The sequence below is a fragment of the Xyrauchen texanus genome, chromosome 49, assembly GCF_025860055.1.
Source record: "Xyrauchen texanus isolate HMW12.3.18 chromosome 49, RBS_HiC_50CHRs, whole genome shotgun sequence".
NCBI lineage: Eukaryota > Metazoa > Chordata > Actinopteri > Cypriniformes > Catostomidae > Xyrauchen > Xyrauchen texanus.
In genome coordinates this window covers 12,144,166-12,164,763 of record NC_068324.1, presented here as the reverse complement: position 1 = coordinate 12,164,763, position 20,598 = coordinate 12,144,166, and the positions used below count along the sequence as shown (strand labels likewise).

The 20,598-nt window shown below is 39.8% G+C and overlaps 2 protein-coding genes and 1 pseudogene across 3 annotated transcripts; all 3 read right to left on the bottom strand.

The window, feature by feature from the left end:
• Positions 1–3,292: 3,292 nt before the first annotated feature.
• On the bottom strand, positions 3,293–8,466 carry LOC127640273 (uncharacterized; annotated as a pseudogene).
• On the bottom strand, positions 7,739–11,817 carry LOC127640354 (uncharacterized). 2 transcript variants are annotated; one of them, XM_052122862.1, is made up of 4 exons: positions 11,663–11,817; positions 11,277–11,370; positions 11,035–11,128; positions 7,739–9,597 (listed from the first exon to the last, which is right to left on the bottom strand). In XM_052122862.1, the coding sequence occupies exons 1-4, from the start codon at positions 11,682–11,684 to the stop codon at positions 8,890–8,892; spliced, it is 918 nt and encodes a 305-aa protein (XP_051978822.1). In that variant the 5' UTR covers positions 11,685–11,817; the 3' UTR covers positions 7,739–8,889. The 2 variants fall into 2 exon arrangements, with proteins under 2 accessions (XP_051978822.1, XP_051978823.1); XM_052122863.1 differs by lacking the exon at positions 11,663–11,817 and adding an exon at positions 11,513–11,648.
• Positions 11,818–12,685: 868 nt separating this feature from the next.
• On the bottom strand, positions 12,686–14,324 carry LOC127640355 (uncharacterized). The gene is made up of 4 exons (XM_052122864.1): positions 14,217–14,324; positions 14,044–14,137; positions 13,879–13,966; positions 12,686–13,749 (listed from the first exon to the last, which is right to left on the bottom strand). The coding sequence occupies exons 1-4, from the start codon at positions 14,254–14,256 to the stop codon at positions 13,069–13,071; spliced, it is 903 nt and encodes a 300-aa protein (XP_051978824.1). The 5' UTR covers positions 14,257–14,324; the 3' UTR covers positions 12,686–13,068.
• Positions 14,325–20,598: the final 6,274 nt, after the last annotated feature.

Below are 20,598 nucleotides of genomic sequence, written 5' to 3'. Positions count from 1 at the left end.
GGAGGTGTACAATTTTGTCTCTAGTGTCTTTGGACAGCTCTTTGGTCTTGGCCATGTTAGTAGTTGGATTCTTACTGATTGTATGGGGTGGACAGGTGTCTTTATGCAGCTAACGGCCTCAAAAAGGTGCATCTAATTTAGGATAATAAATGGAGTGGAGGTGGACATTTTAAAGGCAGACTAACAGGTCTTTGAGGGTCAGAATTCTAGCTGATAGACAGGTGTTCAAATACTTATTTGCAGCTGTATCATACAAATAAATAGTTAAAAAATCATATATTGTCATTTCTGGATTTTTTTTTTTAGATTATGTCTCTCACAGTGGACATGCACCTACGATGACAATTTCAGACCCCTCCATGATTTCCAAGTGGGAGAACTTGCAAAATAGCAGGGTGTTCAAATACTTATTTTCCTCACTGTATATATATATATTTTTTTTTTTATAATAAAAAAAAAAAAAAACATTATTTTGTGTTCCACAGAAGAAATTCATACCGGTTTTGAAAGACTGTGGGTAAATAAATGATTATATGACTTTTGGGGTGAACTATGCCTTTGCCAGAATAAGAAGGTCAAGCATTGAGTGTAGCATTAGTCTCCACATGCTGTGAGTCTCTGCGGTGTCATACACAACAAGCCACGTGATAAAATGCACAGATTGACTGTCACATAAGCGGAGGCAACTCAGATTGTTCTCCGCCACCAAGAGGGAATTCGGCATTCCAAATTGGTAGAAAAGGGGATAAAATTTTTTATAAATAAACAATGAGTTTATTCAAAATGAAATTAGTAATAATAGTAACCCAAACACAACACAAAAATGGTTTTAAATACTGTTGTTTTTCATACAGAATGCTTTGGAGCATTCCCATTGACTGAACACTGGTTGAAGGAGAAAGTAGAGGTTCCCATTTCCTGATTCCCCTGTTCTACACAACTCACTTATCTGGTCACTGAACTCCAGTATTTTCTGCACATTCAAATAAATAGAGTGTTCATTCCAGTCTGGTGTCAGAACACCAAGTAGATAATTATGTTTGCGCTTACCTCCCTAAGGTCCCATCCACTCTGGTTCTAAAGGAGGATTTCATCATAATGTTTTAGCTTAGCTGTCACGGGGAAAAAAGCGGATTTGAATTTGCTCTCTTAATGATGGAAGGGAAGACTGTAATGGAGTAACTTAAAAGTTGACTTCTTATTCAAGGTAAGTCCGAATATTTAGCCATGTTTAGACATGCCTTGATATGTTCGACCATATGTTACAGTTTATTTTTACAGTTTTTCATTTTGCATTACAGTTTAATTTTCTGTTAAAGCATGATTTTCTGTAAAGCTGCTTTGAAACTATGTGTGTTGTAACAAAAATATAGATGACTTGACCAAGTCCTTGCTAGCTGTGTCTTTTTTAGACATTTCCGTTGAAGCCAAGAATTGTGGGTTGCGAGTGCCCACGAATGATACACCTCATGCGTCCTCCGAATTCCCGTGAAAGAAGGTTACATTCGAAGTGTCCTACTCGCTTTTTTGAAACGAGACAGCCTCGATGACGTATGCGGCATGCGACCTACGGAGGACGCATCCTTCCAAACGAGGCACAGCCATTGAGTCTGGTGGCAATGCTAGCTGTAGCACTCTCCTCACCAAGAAGATAACTGGTGGCAACAGAAACACTACTAAATGGCTTTGGACATGACATATCATAACATATAACATACGAATACATATTTTTACCTTATTAAAGACCCCATGAAATCACTCGACATGCACAGTTTTCTTTCCAGTGTTGATATATTTCCTATTGACACAGGATGTTTGGGCAGGCCATTTTTTAAGTCCTAAAAAACAAAACAGCCAATGGGTTTTAGTAACATCACAGCCATGAACCAGTTGCAGATAGGATAAGGTGGAGGGACATTTTCATTTTAGAGCCTTTTTGATTGGACAAAAGTCTTTTAAGTGCAAGATGAGTGTTCAGTGTTTTGGGAATATTCTCCCGAAAGAGAAAAACAACATTCTAAAGCTGAAGTGTATAATTTCTGTGACACTAGCACCACTGAATGGAATTGAAAAATTAAACAATGTTTTCAAAACAGCTTTCCGAATATGCCCTAAACAGACAGTCCAGTCCTTAACTTACCCCACTGGTGGAACCAATTTTGTGTCATGCTGGACAGGCCAGTGCAAACAAACAGAAGAATTTTTATTGTGCCACAGAGACACAGTATTTACAGTTTTTGAGAAAATGAAAATTCTCTCATCATTTATTGACCCTCACACCATCCAAGATGTGTACAAATTCCTTTCTTCTGCAGAACACAACGTTTTTTAAAATAATATTTCAGCTCTGTGGGCCCATACAATGAAAGTCAACATGGTCCAGAACTTTGAAGCTCCAAAAAGCATATAAAGGAAGCATTAAAGTCATCGTTAAAAATTGAAATTCAGTGGTTAATACCATTTCTTCTGAAGTTATATGTGTGAGTGAGAAACAGTATGTTCAGCAGAACATACACTTCTGGAATGGCATGAGGATGAGTAAATGATGAGAGAATTTACATTTTTGAGTGAACTGTTCCTTAATGCTACTTTTTGCTAGACCGGAAAACTTTAGATACCTTTTGTCCTGCATAAAATGAAACACTCACCTGTTGTTACTGATTTTTGAGGTTGTGAAGCATTAAAGTACATAAAGTACTGATTTTGTAGGACACTCAATAAATGTGATAGATTCAGAAGTCTGAAACATGAATAACTTTTATCACAATGCACTCATGAGACTGAATATGAAGGGGAGGGGGAGGGGGTTAACATTGTTTATTATCAATTATGTACTGAACTGCAATGAACTATAAATTTCTGATGCCCTTTGTTCATCAGTGAACATATTTTCTCCTAACAAAACCTTGTCAAACAGGGATAGTTTACCCAAAGTTGAAACTTAAGCCTCTTGTCATTTCAAACCTGTTTGACTTTCTTCTGTGGAACACATTCTGAAGAATTTTTGTTTTTATATGAAATGAACTTTGACTGAGGCTGTCAGTGTCATTCTGCCTAACATCTTATGACAGAATTAATTTGTTAACCCTCAGAAGTCAGATGTCAGTTAGGACTAACATGAAGTCTAGTAAATGATTGCAATTATATTTTTTGTAAACTACCCCTTTACATAAACAAGAACTTAATCTTGAAATGCTTTAACTTAAATGTATATTTAATTTGTATTAAATACTTGTACTTAATTATCCTCAGAAACAACAACACTGACATTTTTCTGTGTATATAAAGGATCTCAAAATCTCTCAATTAATTGCTCAGACTAAAATATTAGTCTTTTCCTGTCCTCAGCATAAGGAGAGTCCGCTTCAACGTGTCCAGTGCCGATGGTCCCAAGAGTCATGGCAGTAAATGTCTCTCTGTCTCTTTTCAGGGCCCCTCTGTCCCGCTCCATTCTCGCTCTGTCCTGTTCCAGCGATGCTCACTCTCTGTTGATTACAGCTCTGTCTTTTTCCAGCTGCTTTCTGTCTCTCTCCAATGCTATTTTCTCCCTCGCTGCGATGGCTCTCTCTCACTCCAAAAGTACTCTCTCTCTCTGGAGGGGCTCTTTTCAGTTGGCCTACATCTCTCACATTCAGACGTCTCTGATGAGGTTCCTCCATCCGCCACTGTTGTTTAAGAGTTGACCTTGATTACTGAATGTGTCAGTAACTCTACAATATCACTCCCCATTTTGACCTGATACATCTTCTTGCTGAGCTGAGCTGCACATTCAGACTCATCTGCTAGGTCAGACAGTAAGGTTGGATCGGGAGGGTCAATATCAGTGGAATCCCCATCTACAGCATTTCCCATAAGTCTGTACCATCTCACGGATTCAGGTTTCACTGTTGCAACATCCTTCAAAAGAGCTTTTAAAACCTATGCCAAAGGAAGGGAAGAAAAACAACATCAAGTAATAGCTTTAGCATGCATTACGAGACATAAAGTCGCTCCTGGTCACAATAGTGTTGTTGAGAGAAAAAAAAAAACAGATAAGTCGCAAGTAGTAAGTATTATATACGTTGTGACAAAAATGGTTTATGGCCTATGATTTATGACATAATTGGGGTACATTTGACCTTTTGATTCCTGTCCCCCTTTCCCCTCCACTTTTTTAACAAAATATACATCCAATAATTACTCAATGAATCACTGTATACACTTGTACTGCATATCGGGGGTTTAATAAATATTCATATCTGTGATTCTTCACACGCAATCGCCTACTAAAAATAAACGAATACATTCAATAATATTATAATTAAAAAAAACAGCTACAAATGATGTATCTCTTTCTTTTCGTTGTAAAAAAGCAAGCTGAACGGTGTGTTGTTTCACTTTCAAACCATATGCTCTTTTATTCTGTAATGGTTAAACAGCTTATTAGGTAAGACCTATTTCCTACAAAATGTTTACTGACGATTATACATGTGTAGTGTTACAGGACAATTGTAGTCGTAGTCGATCTAAAATGTTTTTATTTTAAGCCATATTAAAAAAATAAAATTACATTACATGTGCTTTTCAGATTTGAGTACGCCTCTCCAGTACAAAGTCAAACCACTTAAAACAGAACGAGGACTGTATTTTGTGTGCTAATGTCACAGTTGAGACATACACGTTTGTGTGCTGAGACGGCAGCTGGTGTTTAACAAGTGCCATTACTCTTTTAAAATGCCATTTATTTTCAAAAGTATGTGTTGCTTGTACAATTGATTTATAAAATATTTGTAATTTCCAAGCTAATGTTCGGCATTAGTTTAACAAACAGGTTTATTTTAGCTATAGCTCTAACAACAAATATCTACAAATTTTACCTTTAACAAAGTTTCCAAATCAGTGGATATTGGCTGTGAAGCAAACTCATTCAGATTTTCACTTTTAAAGATAAGGAATAAATGGTGTTAAGAAAGATTACATTTAACATTAGTTTAACAAACACGGTTATGATACTAAAACGCAGTAATACATTTAAATGCTAATTTAGATGCATCTTTAGCACAAAGGATCTTACATTTATTAAAGACAAGAAAAGTATCTTTCAGAAATCTTCTTTGGAGCAGATGGTCGTGTTGCAGTCAGCTGCAAGTCACACACCTGTTCCTGTTTTCCTCTGACGCTTGCCTGTTGGATTCGACGGCGCATTACAGCGGCTTTCTCCTTCTCTGCACGGCAGTGCAGTTTGCCCCTGGGCGCTTCGACAGCGCAAGAAACTTAAGAGTTATAAGAGTGATTTATAAGAGTGATTTTCTCTGAAAGAGTTATTTCCTCTAAAAGAGCAAATACGCAGCTGGCGTTGAACGTCCTCTTCCGCCCCTGCGTAGTTCCTGGATGCTGTAGAGTGCTCTCCGCTTCAGACGGCCACTGGCGTTGTCTCGTGTGTCTGGGTTGTGATCACACCGAGGCAGCGTTCGTGGATGGTTCATGTTCTCACTGCGAGACTGGAACCCTCCGTCCTCCCCACAGCCATCGCGGTTGGATGACTGGTTCCTGGGGGCTCTGCGCCGCTCACAGCCCCGTTTGCTCGCCGAGGGCGTCCTCCTGAGATGAAGAAACGCCCTGCTCCGCCTCAACCCGGGCCCAGCTCTCAGCCCACGCGTCGAGCACTACATGGGGCTGCGGTACCCACATTCTCAATAAAAGAGCTATTTCCTTTGTCTCTGGGTCAACTGGCCCGCAAATGCCGTTCTCACAGCCCCATGACTGTTCCCCGGCCGGCCGGTTCTGATGAGTCCAGAGGACGCCGCTACAGGACTTCCTCCTCAATCACGAACCCGCCCCCTGCCGGGAGTGCGGAGCAAGGTAAGCGTATGCTCCTGCCACATGTCGCGACTCACCCGTCGTCTCCTCCTTTGGAGCCAGCCACGACTCAAGTCGCTGCGAGCCACTCACATCCCTGGCAACCTCAATGCGATGGCGGATGCGCTGTCACGACAAAATTGGCCCGGTGGAGAGTGGAGGCTTCACCTCCAGTCGGTTCAGCTGATTTGGGAACGATTCAGCAAGGCCCAGGTAGACCCGTCTGCCTCCCAAGAGACCTCCCATTGCCCACTCTGGTATGCCCGAACAGAGGCTCCCTTCGGGGCAGACACGCTGCCACACAGCTGGCCCTCGGGGCTGCACAAGTAAGCATTTCCCCCAGTGAGCCTTCTTGCACAGGTGCTGTGCAAGGTCAGGGAGGACGAGGAGCAAGTCACCCTAGTGGCTCCTTACTGGCCAACCCGGGCCTGGTTCTCGGACCTCGTACTCCTCGCAACAGCCCCTCCCTGGCAAATTCCCCTGAGGAAGGACCTTTTTTCTCAGGGACGGGGCATGCTCTGGCACCCGCATCCATACCTCTGGAACCTCCATGCCTGGCCCCTGGACAGGACATGGAAGATCTAGCTGGTCTACCACCTGACGTTGTAGACACAATCAGCCAAGCCAGAGCTCCCTGTACCAGGCAACTTTACGCCCTGAAGTGGCACTTGTATGCAAATTAGTGTTCTTCCCGGGCTGAAGACCCACAGAGGTGCGCAGTTAGGTCAGTCCTCCTATTCCTGCAGGAGAGGTTGGAGGGGAGGCTGTCCCCATCCACCTTGAAGGTGTATGTTGCGGCTATCGCAGCCCACCACTACGCAGTAGACGGCAAGTCTTTGGGTAAGCACGACTTAATCATCAGTTTCCTAAGAGGCGCCCAGAGGTTAAATCCCTCCCGGCCAAGCCTGTTCCCCTCCTGGGATCTCTCAGTGGTCCTCACGGGCCTTCAGAGACCCCCCTTCGAGCCGCTACAATCAGTTGGACTCAGGGCCCTCTCTCTAAATACGGCCCTGCTGATCGTGCTCGCCTCCATCAAGAGGGTCGGGGACCTGCAAGCGTTCTCTGTTATCGACACTTGCCTGGAGTTCGGTCCGGCCGACACATATGTGATCCTAAGACCGCGATCGGGCTACGTGCCCAAGGTTCCTACCACGCCCTTTAGAGACCAGGTAGTGAACCGGTAAGCGCTGCCCCGGGAGGAGACAGACCCAGCCCCTTCGTTGCTGTGTCCGATGCGTGCTTCGCGTACCTATTTGGACCGCACGCAGAGCTTTAGATGTTCTGAGCAGCTCTTTGTCTGCTTGGCGGACAGCAGAAAGTGAACGCTGTCTCCAAACAGAGGCTTTCCACTGGGTCATGGACACCATTTCATTGGCCTATCACACACCTGACCAGCCTCTCTGTGTCTTTGTGAGACCCTGAAAACAAGACGGCAATGAAAACAAACGGCAAAAGCTGATTTACAGTAGGATTAATTGTCCTGTAACATGATTATTCATGCATATGCAAAACAAACCACTACACTCCAACCCAGAACAATAGTACGGAGAACTAACGCCTGTATGAATGGTGAGAAATCCTTATAACCCTAAAGCTTAGTGCTTTAAATAGGATTTAAAAGTAAAATGAATTGAGTATGCAACAGTTTTGCATGCGTGCACATTTCAGGTTTATAGCATTACACTCACATTGATGTGTTGGTTGTGCCATTGTTTAAAGTCAGAGATGTCAAATGACCAAAACTGCACTTGAGAGATACACATTGAAAAATTGTTGGCTTTCAAAGAAAGTTTGGTTCTCTGTAGTGGATGGTGGTACTTCACAGCTTCTCCGTTTCTGATAGATGGGTGAATGGTGTCCCTCTACTGGTCAGGTGAAGCCATTTCTAAAGGCTCTCATTTCTACTATGAAAAGGGACTTTGGATAAACTAAATGATAAAAATGAAAGGACTGTCTTTCCATCAATTTATGTTTAGTTTTTGTTTATTTTATAGATCTTAAATCTCCACGTTTTATGATAAGTAGACCTTTTTCATAGTAGAGCCACATTCGATTTTTGATGTGAATGAAAACAAGGCTGTGAGGGATATACTTGCAATCATTTCAATGGCATCCACTGGGAAAAAACTCATGTTTTTGGAGTTTCGTCAACTTTTTTTCAACATTTCATGTTGAAAAAATGAACGATTCAAAACCATTTAAACAACATTAAAATTCCAAAGTATACTTCGGCTGTCCACGTTGCTGATCGCCTCGCTCACGGCGTGCTCTCAGCCTTTCAAAGTCTACTCTTTTGATCACAAGTAAATACGAATGTTTTCAAAGCATGTGCACTACGACTGTTTTGAGATACTCTTAGTATAGTCAATGGCAGGTGATTGCACCAATGATGCGCACAAATGAGGACGGACCACAAGTAGAGAAAATCTGGTCCATGCGTGAACAGTCTGCACAGACTGTGCTGATGACGAAACTGGCGTCACCTTAAAGGTCAAAGATACTTTGGTTGTCCACGTTGCTGATCGGAACGCGCACAGTATGCGTGACACAAATTTCATCATCAGCACAGTCTGAGCGTGCTGTCCGCATGCGGTTTTGATTTTCTTGACCGTCCTTGTCTGCATGCATCGTTAGCTAAGCATCTGCCATTGACGGTACTAAGAGTATCACAAAGCAGTCATAGTGTCCATGCGTTGAACGCTTTCTTATATGATCTCGGTCAAAAAAGTATATTTTAAAGGCTGAGCATTTGGCTACCAAGAACACAGAAAATAGAAAGTATCCCAGAGCATTAAGTCTATTTCTCTGCTGTCAAAAAATGTAAGGGTGCTACTGTAAATAAGGTACAACCTGAAGGAAAATCTAATTGATTCTTGGGTTGTCTTTTTGTGTTTTAGAGATACATCTGAACATTGTTATGTATAATCTTTGTATTTAACACTCCAAAACTGACGTACATATGTGACTCATAGAATGGATTTCACTTGCCACATAAAGACTTTTATCCTCAGAAACAACAACACTGAAATTTTTGTGTGTATATGAATGATCTCAAAATCTCTCAATTAATTGTTCAAACAAAAATATTAGTCTTTTCCTGTCCTCAACATAAGGAGACTCCGCTTCAATGTGTCCAGTGCCGTTTGTCCCAAGAGTCATGGCAGTGAACGTCTCTCTGTCTCTTTCCAGGGCCGCTCTGTCCCGCTCCAGTCTCGCTCTGTCCTGTTCCAGCGATGCTCGCTCTCTGTTGTTTGCAGCTCTGTCCTTCGCCAGCTGCTTTCGGTCCCTCTCCAAAGCTATTTTCTCCCTCGCAGCGATGGCTCTCTCTCGCTCCAAAAGTACTCTCTCTCTGTCCAATTCTGCTTGCTCTTTCTCCAGAAGCTTTCTCTCTCTTCTAATCTTTGCTCTTTCAATGTCAAGCTCATTATGATTCTTGGAGGGTCTCTTTTCAGTTGGCCTACATCGCTCACGTTCAGAAGTCTCTGATGAGGTTCCTCCATCCGCCACTGTTGTTTGGGAGTTGACCTTGATTACTGAATGTGTCAATAATTCTAGAATATCACTCCCCATTTCAACCTGATACATCTTCTTGCTGGGCTGAGCTGCACATTCAGACTCATCTGCTAGGTCAGACAGTAAGGTTGGTTTGGGAGTGTCAATATCAGTGGAATCCCCATCTACAGCATTTCCCATAAGTCTGTACCATCTCCAGGATTCAGGTTTCGCCGTTGCAACATCCTTCTCCATAGATTTTAAATCCTATTCAAAAGGCAGAGAAGTGAAAACTACATCAAGGAAACTGCATTACCAAAGTATTTCCATACTAGATCAGGTTATAACTACATTTGTTACATTTAATGAAGAAAATGTGAGTGGTGCTTGGACGTACAAAACTCACCACTCCCAATACCAGGGCATTACTATTCAAAGATTACCAAGGTGATTTGGGTGGTTTTGTCATGTTGGCATTGCTAGATGGTTGCCAGGGTGTTTGGAGCAGTTTCTTACTGGCCCAAGCCTCTATCATATTCTGGTCTCTATGAAATGTGTTTGTTCAAATCCCTAAAGCCCAAAGTATACTTCAGTTTTGATGCGAACACTTGGCGTATGCGTACTGTTGAACACGCAGCTTTGCAAAGTATACTCCATTTACTGTGCATGGGGCATGCAAGCTTCGGCTGCTATGTGATATCGGAGAGTTTCTCTTAAGGAGTTTAGACCCATACTGGTGTCTTTTAAGTCCTTCAGAGTCGATTTATACAAATACAGGTATCACCTGACTCCTCGCACACACGTTCTTGATATGCACATCCACTATTGCTGTTGTTTCCACCTCTGTCTTCTGTTGTTTAGCTGCAATTACATCTTTTAGCACTTCTCCGTGACAGCAACAGCTCAACTGTGAGTGTTGCCACCTTGTGGACACACTAGAGCAAATAATTCCAGGAACATGCGCATTCTGCATGTTAACAGTACAGGTGTATAGAAAAATCTGGCATCGCGATTTGCGTCAAACGAGTCTGACCGAAGTATATTACATGGCTCACACATAATTCTAATTTCAAATTATGTATAATACATTTATAATATGAATTCATATTTAGTATGTCTGTTTGCCTCTCAGTGACATCTGAAGGGTGTGCGACAAAGAGGATGTATAGACATTATTTTAAACTTGAACTATTCTGTAAAAATTTATTTTAAGAGTAACTGAAAAGTAAAGCAATTGGTACTGTGATTACTTTTGTGAAGAAGTTATGCAACTAAAGGAAGTAATTAATGTAATGCATTAAAAAGAAATTTTTAACTCAACACTGATCACAGTTAGTGGCATTTTGAATAGCTATTGGCCATGGGCAATGGCAAAGAGGCAGTGTACTGTTGCAATTAAAACAGCTGTCCTGGGTAGCTCAGCAAGTACTGACACTGACTACCACCCCTGGAGTCGCAAGTTCGAATCCAGGGTGTACTGAGTAACTCCAGCCAGGTCTCCTAAGCAAGGGGGAGACAGCTGTAATGACTTTTCAAATAATGCAGCTATAAAGGTTCACTAATTTATACAAAACAATCAAGCATAAAAGTTAGATTGTGTTAATTGTCAGAAAAGCTAAGGAGAAGAGATGAACAGAATCTTTCAGTACTGTTACAATTATACTGTAAAAATAAGCAAAGAATTCAGCTATGCTACAATCTTACCTTGTATTTGCATTTTAAATTTTCCCACTTCTTTTTTGCCCTGAGAGCAGTAATAGGTCCATCCAGGTCTAATATTGTGTCGTGTATGAACTGCCTGCAACAGAAACAGTTTCTCTCATTTTCTCTTCATATAATTCAACAGACTTTACTGAAAATCAATAATATTAAAATAAAGACATCTAGTATGCACAAATACACAATTAAGCACATGTGGTACTGATGAACATTTAAACAGTACATACTGCCAGCCATTTCTGCATGTGTTCCTAGAGCCAGAGAATAAGTGGTCATTGGCCATGCGCCACCTGATCAGTGTCTCTGTGTCATGGTGAGTCCCTGAAACAGAACAGAAGAGAAAACCAACAAATATTAATTTACATACTGTACACGCAAAAACAAAGTAAACAGCTCCAGTCAAACCAAAACATTAGCACTGACAATTAAAGGTCAGCCTATATTAAAACTAATAAATACTTACTTATTACACTAAATCCGTAGCAAATATCATGTGCTATAAATTTAAACTTAATTGGGTATAAACTTTTTCCTGTCTTGCAGAAGAGAGAACAGAAACATGCGACAGTTTTGCATGCATGAACACAGTGCGGGTTAATACTGTTACACTCACATTGATGAGCTGATTGCGCCATTATTTAAAGTGAAAAATGTAAAATGTCCGAAACTGCACTTATGAAATACACTATCTTATTTATTTAGCTTTTCTTGCACTTCTTGCACCATGATCGTTCGCTTCACTGTAGCGGATGGAACTTCTTCGCAGCTTTCCCGTATCTCACAGATGGGGTGAATAGTGTCAGTACATTACCCTCTAGTGGCCGGGAGAATCAATCGCTCCGTTCTCAGTGACATTAGACGAGAGATTTGGGAGAATCTCACTAATGCTAAATGCTAAATGCTAAAAATAATAATAATAACACAAATTAAAAAATTAATAATTAAAAGGACCGTCTTCCCATGTTTAGTTTTAGTTATAGATGGCAAATAAATATGTATGATTAACTGAATCCCCCAAAACATTGTTGGGCGTAAACATTGTTGGGAGTATAAATTGTCATACTCTAAATTTTTTAAAATCAGTCATCAACATTTACAAATCAGTTAACAAACCCCAAAACCTTTTTGTTTGGGAAAATAGGCCATTCAAACTTTTAACATTTCTTATGCTCCCTGTCACTTTGTATTTGGCAAGTGTAATCCATTCTATGAGACACATTTGTGAATGTTCGACAAATGTGATCAGTTCTGGAGTATAAAATAAAAAATTTAGTTAATGACAAAGGTTAGATGTTCAAATTTATCTCACAACAAGACAACAACTCAAGGAGCATCCCGTTGTTCCTTAAAGGAATAGTTGAAATGAAACTATTGCAATACAAGTCTCTTGCAATACAAGTCAACAGGGTCTAAAATTTTGAAGCTCAAAAAATCACTTGAAGGCAGCAAAAAGTAATCCATTAGACTCAAGTTATTAAATTCATGTCTTCAGAAGTGATTTGATAAGTGTGGGAGTAAAACAGATAAATATTTAAGTATATTTTAACTATAAATTCTCCTCCCTGACCAGTCGGTGGCAATATGCACGAAGAATGCGAATTACCAAAAACAAAAGAACAAGAATGTGAAAGTGGAAGACTTACAGTAAAAAAAAGACTTAATTATGAATCTGTTTCACGCCAACACCTATCATAATGCTTCTGAAGACATGAATTAAACCACAGGAGTTGTACGGATTACTTTTAAGCTACCTTTATGTGCTTTTGGAGCATAAAAGATTTGAACCCTGTTGACTTTCATTGTATGGACCTACAGAGCTCAAATATTCTTCTATATATCTTTGTTTTCATTCAGCAGAAGAAAGTAAGTCATACACATCTGGGATGGCATAAGGGTGAGTAAATATGTGAGAATTGTCATTAACTATCCCTTTAAGTTTACAGCACAGCATTCAATGCATTATGCATTTTTTTCTTTAAAAAAGAAAAAAAAAGAGTCTTTTCCTCTCTCACACTTGCTTCAAATTTTTTCAATCACCTTTTCAAGAAGGAATATTAATTTTTCTCTGTTCTGTTCACGAGGACAGTCATGTTTATTGCATACTGTGTTGCTTTTCACATGATTTGTGAAATCTGCCAATAATTTGTCTCTTTCAAGCGTGGCTCTGTCCCTCTGTAAAGCTTCTTTGTCTTTTTCCAGTCGGACTCTGTCCATCTCCAGTGATGCCTTGTCTCGTCTGACGGCAGATTTGTCCTTCTCTAGCTGGGCTCTGTCTCTCTGAAGCGCTGCTCTTTCCCTATCCGCAAGGGTCCTCTCCCGCTCTAGAAGAGCTTTCTCTCTTTCCAGGCCTCCGAGTTCATTCTCCAGAAGTTGTCTGTCTTTTTGAAGTTTTGTTCTCATAAGTTCCACAGACATTTGTTTGACTTTTTGTCTTCCCTCCGTAGCCATATGTGATCTGGAGACCGGTGTTACATTTAATGCAGTTCCTTCCTCTTCCAGGAATTCCAATATTTCCCCTCCAACTTTGATCTGACATAACTTCTTATTTGGCTTAGGTGCTTCATTACTGCCTCCAACTAATGGGGTCACTGTGTGGCTGATCTTATCTTCAAAATCTTCACCCAAAGCATCATCCATAAGATTGAACCATCTCCAGCAAGTGGGGTTCTTCTCCACACCATTGGGAGGATATTTTGCATCCTTATAATAAATTGTGAAAAACATAAATGTTCTGTTTTTCTTAAGTGAAACTTGGTAGAATAGTAGTCTACTCACATTTGGGGGGAAAACACCATTTGGTGTTGAGCATCAAGTGGCAATGGGACCAACCTTATATCTTGCCTTCAGGTTTTCCCATTTTTTGGCCATCTGTTCAGTTGTCACCTTGTCCTCAAGCCCCATTTCTCTGATAATTGCGCTGAAATACAAAATAAAAGAAACTTTTCAAATAAAATTCTAATGTATGAGCACGTTTGTAACGGTAAAATCCCGCACCTCCAGGCTGTTTTAGAAGAATTTTTCCTCCCGTCAAACAGCGCCGAGTTGCTTGAACGCAACTGAATCAGTTTTTTGATGTCCTCATCAGACACTAGTGCACACAAAACAGCCCGTTAGTAAGCATTATACTCACGCTAGTAATTCATTTTACGCAAAAACAAACGACTTACTTTTATAGATGAGTTTAGAGCTGCTCGATAATGGATCCATATTTATATCACTTTGTAAAATAGATTTCTAGGGCCCTTAATAGTGCACGCTTACAGTGTGCTTCTGTTAACGTTGCCTCTCAGTTAAAATGGCACCGTTTGGCACCGCCTACATAGGCTGCCTACCGAGTGCCCTCGTTTTGAACGAGTGAGTATGCGTCCTGAAAGCGTGTATAGAATTTTTTTTATCGAAGTGGGCCATTTATTTTGACCCAAAACAGTATTATTGCGTGTGATTAGAACATTTAAGTCATACAAGTTTTTTTCTCACAAATTCTATAAGAATGGTAATTAGCATGAAACAGGGCGAGGCGTAACGACACAGAGGCTATCGCTGATTGGCCAGGAACGATAGCTCTTAATAATTATTTTTAAATATTCAATATTTTTACTGTGTATTTATAATTTAACTGATGTTAAAGTTGTACCATGTCTTTATTCAGGTTCAACATATTGTCCAGACTACTGCCATAGAAGCGCCTGACGGCATTGTCATGTGATTACTGTTACTTTATTCAGCGCTAATCAAGATAAACCAATCACTGTCATTTGTGATTACAGTGCGCGTTTATTTGTATTGTTTTGTTTTTAGTCATTTTATAGAGATCGTTGAAGCGGATTTAAATTTGTATTTCAGGTGCTAATAATTGTAATTAATACATTCAAACGGTTATACTTTGTAGTATATAAATTCATAAAATAAAGTCGCACTGAGATGGATCTGAAAGCAACTTAAAGGTGGATTCGGCTTTTAAGCAGTCATGCGCCTCCTGGCGGAAGACAACGGAAAATATGACTAACTGTACGAAAAAAGGACATCTATGCTCAACATAGAAAACTTGTATAGTTGTAGAGTTCTTTTCACTTTATTATTTAGTAAAAAATAAAATGCTTTGTCTATGAACAGAACCTGTCGTAAGAAGTATAAATGATGCATCAACATTATGTACCCTTGTGAGATTAAGGTATTCAAAGTGTGAAATGGGATATAAAAACCATGTGTGGTTATATTGTGCACAGATTAACACTGGCACACGTTTAAACAAGCCTACCTATTTTAACGCTAATTTACACAAACACAAAATTAATACAGCAGCTTAGATAAAATTAACAGCTACACATATCCTTCCAGATTTTTATGCTGCATTTTTTTTAAATCTCAGCCAATGCATTGACCTTTACAAGCCTTTGCTAAACTATCAATAATAGAAGATGGTTCTGTCCCTAATGAAGAAACAGTCAACAAGTGCTGACAGACCAGAGTGTCAACATACAGCTCATCAATTACAGTAACTGTCAACAAATGTAGCAGCCTGCCAGATCTTAACATACACCTAGTCACATCGTCCTCTTTCAAATATTTTTGCATTGAACTGTAAAATACATTTTAAATAATCTCTTTTAAGTATGGAAACCACAGTTTGAACGATTTTACAAAAAAGCTGACCCAAAAATTACAATTCTGTCATCATGTCGTTCTGAACCCATATGACACAAAATTTTAGTACCAGTCACCATTCACTTTCCTTGTATATCCTTTTGTGTTTTTGTTTCATGTAATGTGCCTGTATTTACACAACTTTGACCCATCAGTCTGCTGGCTACTCTCCTTGAAGGATTTGTGTCATATTGATATTGGAATGCGTTATGTATATCATCAGTTTAGTAATGTGAAAGAGTGTCTTTGTTATCAGTGTTGTCCGGTATAGAGCAAGGGGGCTAATCTCAGTGCATATGTCCTTAAAAGCACTGATGCTGTTTTCCTCTTAAATTATTAAGCTTCTTCAGCTGCTTTAAACCATTGAGAGAAGATTAGTGGGGTTATTCTGTGACGGTGTGTATGTGAGTATATGTGTGTGTGTGCGTGCTTATGTGTATGTGTGTGTGAGACAAGGTTGAAGCCATGTTTGTGTCTTCCCCATTCTATTCTGTGTGTGTGTGTGTGTGTGTGGGGGGGGCAGTTTACGAGGATATATTTTAGGTTACAAAATGATAATTACAAGCGTATTATGCTCTAAGTGTGGTTTATGAGGACATTTCTAGTGTCCCCATACATCAAATCGCTTAAAAAAAACATACTAAACTATGTTTTTTATTATTTATTCTTTTTAAATGTAAAAATGCAGAAAGTGTTTTGTGAGGGTTAGGTTTAGGGGATAGAATCTATAGTTTGTTCAGTATAAAAATCATTATGCCTATGGAGAGTACTCATAAGGATAGCTGCACCAACGTGTGTGTGTTTGTGTTTGTGTGTGTGTCTGTGTGTGCATACATGTTGTGTGTGAAGTACACTATAAATTCAATATTACTTCTGCTGGAACACTGTATGCACTTTAACTAATACCTTGTTCCTTAGTATAATGTATACTCAATAAACAAGTATCCCAGTATACAATATACAAACATCTCTCTATGGAAGCTAAATCCTGCCACAGATTTATAAATTAGAAGAGGTAATTCTGGCTTTATATTTGCCAAAGCATGACTTAAACTCACTATTGTGGGAAAGAAAGCCAGAAGTTTGAGAAATTAAGTCAGAATTACATTCTTTATTCTGTGTCAGGTTCAAGGCACCATAGTCCCTCAACACACTTCTAATAGGAAAAAAATTCCCTAGTGTTGCAATTATCACATGAGCTGCAAAAACTGCTCAAACTAATTAAAGTGAACATCTGGATCTTGACAAAATCAGATAAGAATACTTATTTAGCATGTATTTACACTAATAGTCTGCCATGTGACTAATATCTTATAGGTGTAACTGTAGCCAGCTGGTAGGTAGCTGTGCAGTGTGTAAATCTCACTCCCTAACCTCAAGAGGTGCACTAGCGACTGATGCTAGGAGCTGTAAACTTTAGCCTCCTTGTTAGCACGTCTGTCTCCCATGCCAGAGATGCCGGTTTGAATCTCGCTCAGAGCAGGTCGAATAGAACCCGTTACATAGGCTTATTTATGTGTTTGATTCCACTGATGGGGGATGTTTTCATTCTCAACACCACATTTGATAATAGTAAGATCTGTTGAGCAGATATACTTTTATATGCACTGTTTTGTAATTTTTCAAGTGAATCTGTGTCTCTCTAATCCTGCTTTCTGTTTCCAGTGTGTGTGTGTGTAAGAAGGGGGGTTGTATGTGTCCCTATAATCTTGCTATGTCTGTGTGGAACTGTTTTGGTAATCCTGCTGTGTGTGTGTGTGTGTGTGTGTGTGTGTGTGTGTGTGTGTGTGTGTGTGTGTGTGTGTGTGTGTGTGCGGTGTAATCCTATGACTGTGAGCATTTGTGCATGTGAATGGTTGCAAATGTTAAGGCCTACATGCCTTGTACGTTTAGCATCATTTCATGCCGTATGGCTGCACGGACGCACACATACACAAACGGCTCCACGTGTGGGCAAGGTTTGACATCATCAAGCGTTATCTCCACAGTGAGGTGATAACGGGAGGGATGGGCCTGGATAGCCTAAGACGTTTGGCTTGATCTCTATCTTTCCAGAGGTGTGGCTGGGGGAGGGGAAAGATTGATATTGGAATCACAAGCCGGGGAATTTGGATAAAGGTAGTCACACAACAATCAAAGAATTACATTTTAGACCAGTTGTTCAATCTTAGCATACAAACTTTGAACTATTCTAAAGGAAATCTGCAAATCTGGTCTCAAATCTTGGCAGTTGTCTTGGTTTCAGTAGAAGATTGTGGAGTGGTGGTGGTGTAGTGGCTAAGGCACAGGGCTGTTAATCAGAAGGTCTCTGGTTTGAACCCCACAGCCACCACCATTGTGTCCTTGAGCAAGACACTTAACTCCAGGTTGCTCTAGGGGGATTGTCCCTGTAATAATTGCACTGTAAGTCGCTTTGGATAAAAGCGTCTGCCAAATGCATAAATGTAAATGTAAATATGTAAATATTAAAGGGATAGTTCATCTAAAAATGAAAATTCTGTCATCATTTACTCACCCTCTTGTTGTTCCATACCCATATGACTTGTGAAAGCAGGTCACTCTGCAACCGAGCAGATAGGCAGCACTATTTATAGCTAATCCTGTTTAAGTGAGGTTATGCTCTCTACCATCCCTGAGACAGAGCAATAGAGTTAAACGCTCGCGTGCCAGCGTGTGCAGGGCGCTACATGAGCTTTTAATTCATTCTACCAAACAGAACTACTCTTGGCTACATAGACACTTATACACACTGAAGCAATGGAACTTAGGACTATAACATAGTATACATTATAGAGGCTATTAAGCTTATAGATATCATAGGGATTTATTCTGTTTACTTAGCCAATGGTTATATCAAAAATGAGCACCAAAATTAAGGATGAATCTGCAATGCCAGACATACTTGATGCATCAGGTTTCATTTCACTGTAAAAAATGTATAGTTTGAAAAAATTATAGTTTTGCTAAATTTAAAAATTAAGGCAATGCAGAAAGATTGATGTGAATTAGTTTTTTCACTAAAAGCAAAAATTCTTGTTGCATGTTCTAATAATTTTTCGTTTAGCAAACTATCAATTCGCAACACAAGAACTTTTATTTTGTTAACATTTAAATTACTTTTTCATGAAGTTAACTGCAGTCTTTGACTCTGAAGGGAGGTATCTTGCGAGGCAAGGCAGTGTGTACATTTGTTTGACAAAGACACACAACAGACCTCAACCCTTAACATATAAACCTTAATAACTATGACAATCAACAAACCTCATTAAAGGAACAGTTCACCCCAAAATGAAAATTCTCTAGTAATTTACTCACCCACATGCCATTCCAGATGTGTATGACTTTCTTTCTTCTGCAGAACACAAATGAAGATTTTTAGAAGCATGTCTCAGCTCTGTAGGTCCATACAATGCAAGTAAATGGTGACAAAAAATGTAAAGCTCCAAAATGCACATAAATCCAGCATAAAAGTAATCCATTCTTCAGCAGTTAAATCTATACCTTCAGAAGCAAAAATATTTTCTGCAAATAAATACTCTAAATGACAGTATTTTTATTTGGAATTTTGCAGAAATGTTGACAGTACTTTATAGAATAAAACAAAAATTTAAATTGTACTCAAACACATACCAATAAATAGTTAATCCAGAGAAACTGGTCATTTTTCAGTGATCTCTTAATTTTTTATCCAGAAGTGTAATTGTGGGTGAGAAACAGATCAATATTTAAGTCCTTTTTTTACTATATATTCTCCTCTCTGCCCAGTAGGTGGTGATATGCACAAAAAATGCAAATCACCAAAGTGTAAAAAGTGTGAAAGTGTAGATTGATAGTAAAAAGTTTTCTCACTCACACTTACAGCTCTGGAAAGAATTAAGAGACCGCTGCAAAATTATTAGTTTCTCTGGATTTACTATTTATATGTATGTGTTTGAGTAAAATAATAAAAAAAAATGATTCATTCTATAAAGTACTGACAACATTTCTGCCAAATTCCAAATAAAAATACTGTCATTTTGAGTATTTACTGCAGAAAATGACAACTGGTCTAAATAACAAAAAAGATCAGACCTTGAATAATGCAAAGAAAACAAGTTCATATTCATTATAAACAACAAAATACTAATGTTTTAACTAAGGAAGAGTTCAGAAATAAATATTTGGTGGAATAACCTTGATTTTCAATCACAGCTTTCATGCATCTTGGCATGCTCTCTGCCTGTCTTTCACATTGCTGTTGGGTGACTTTTTGCCACTCCTGGCGCAAAACAATAGGTTACTATCGTAACCCCGGTTCTCTGAAACATCGAGTGGAGAGATCCCCCTATGGGAAGGGCATCCGCACCTGACCTCTGCAGAAGCATCCAATTGCACCAAGTCTGGCCTGACAGACAGAAGCGCGTGTCCAATGCTCGGTAAGGGACCCGCCCCTTACCAAGTGCATAAAACACTCGTACGCGCTATCTTACCTCAGTGAGCATATTCGCTTCTCGTGCAGCAAGCGGGGCAAGCTTGGTGGATCTCTCCACTCGATGTTTCAGAGAACCGGGGTTACGATAGTAACCTATTGTTCTCTTTCATCATCTCGTGTTCGAGATCCACCTATGGGAGATATGGACAGCTCCCCGATTGCCCAATACACTACAATGAGGCCCTGAAAGCCAGAGGACGGTCCCTCGAAAGGCGGTGCATGACACGTCACACGGAAACCACCCCACAAAGTGAGGAAGCCACTTTAGCAACAAAGAATAGCATATGGTAACATGCATTCGTGAATAAACCTGACCGCACTCTCATGGTGAATATATGGTGGCAGGTGTAGAGTAGAAACATGCTTAGTGACTTTAAAGTGCTGGACTAGGCAGCCCAGACTTAAGGAGGGGTGGAGGGCCTAAGAGCACAAAG

What these genes read in the sequence shown, in the direction of transcription:
- LOC127640355 (XM_052122864.1), bottom strand. Translation starts at nt 14,256, where the DNA reads ATGGATCCATTATCGAGCAGCTCTAAACTCATCTATAAAA. An exon ending in TCTTCTAAAACAGCCTGGAG is followed by an intron (nt 13,967 to 14,043) that starts GTGCGGGATTTT and finishes TTTGTATTTCAG; the next exon opens with CGCAATTATCAGAGAAATGG. An exon ending in ACCTGAAGGCAAGATATAAG is followed by an intron (nt 13,750 to 13,878) that starts GTTGGTCCCATT and finishes ATTTATTATAAG; the next exon opens with GATGCAAAATATCCTCCCAA.
- LOC127640354 (XM_052122862.1), bottom strand. Translation starts at nt 11,684, where the DNA reads ATGGCGCAATCAGCTCATCAAT. An exon ending in GGCGCAATCAGCTCATCAAT is followed by an intron (nt 11,371 to 11,662) that starts GTGAGTGTAACA and finishes GTTCTGTTTCAG; the next exon opens with GGACTCACCATGACACAGAG. An exon ending in ACATGCAGAAATGGCTGGCA is followed by an intron (nt 11,129 to 11,276) that starts GTATGTACTGTT and finishes TTTCTGTTGCAG; the next exon opens with GCAGTTCATACACGACACAA.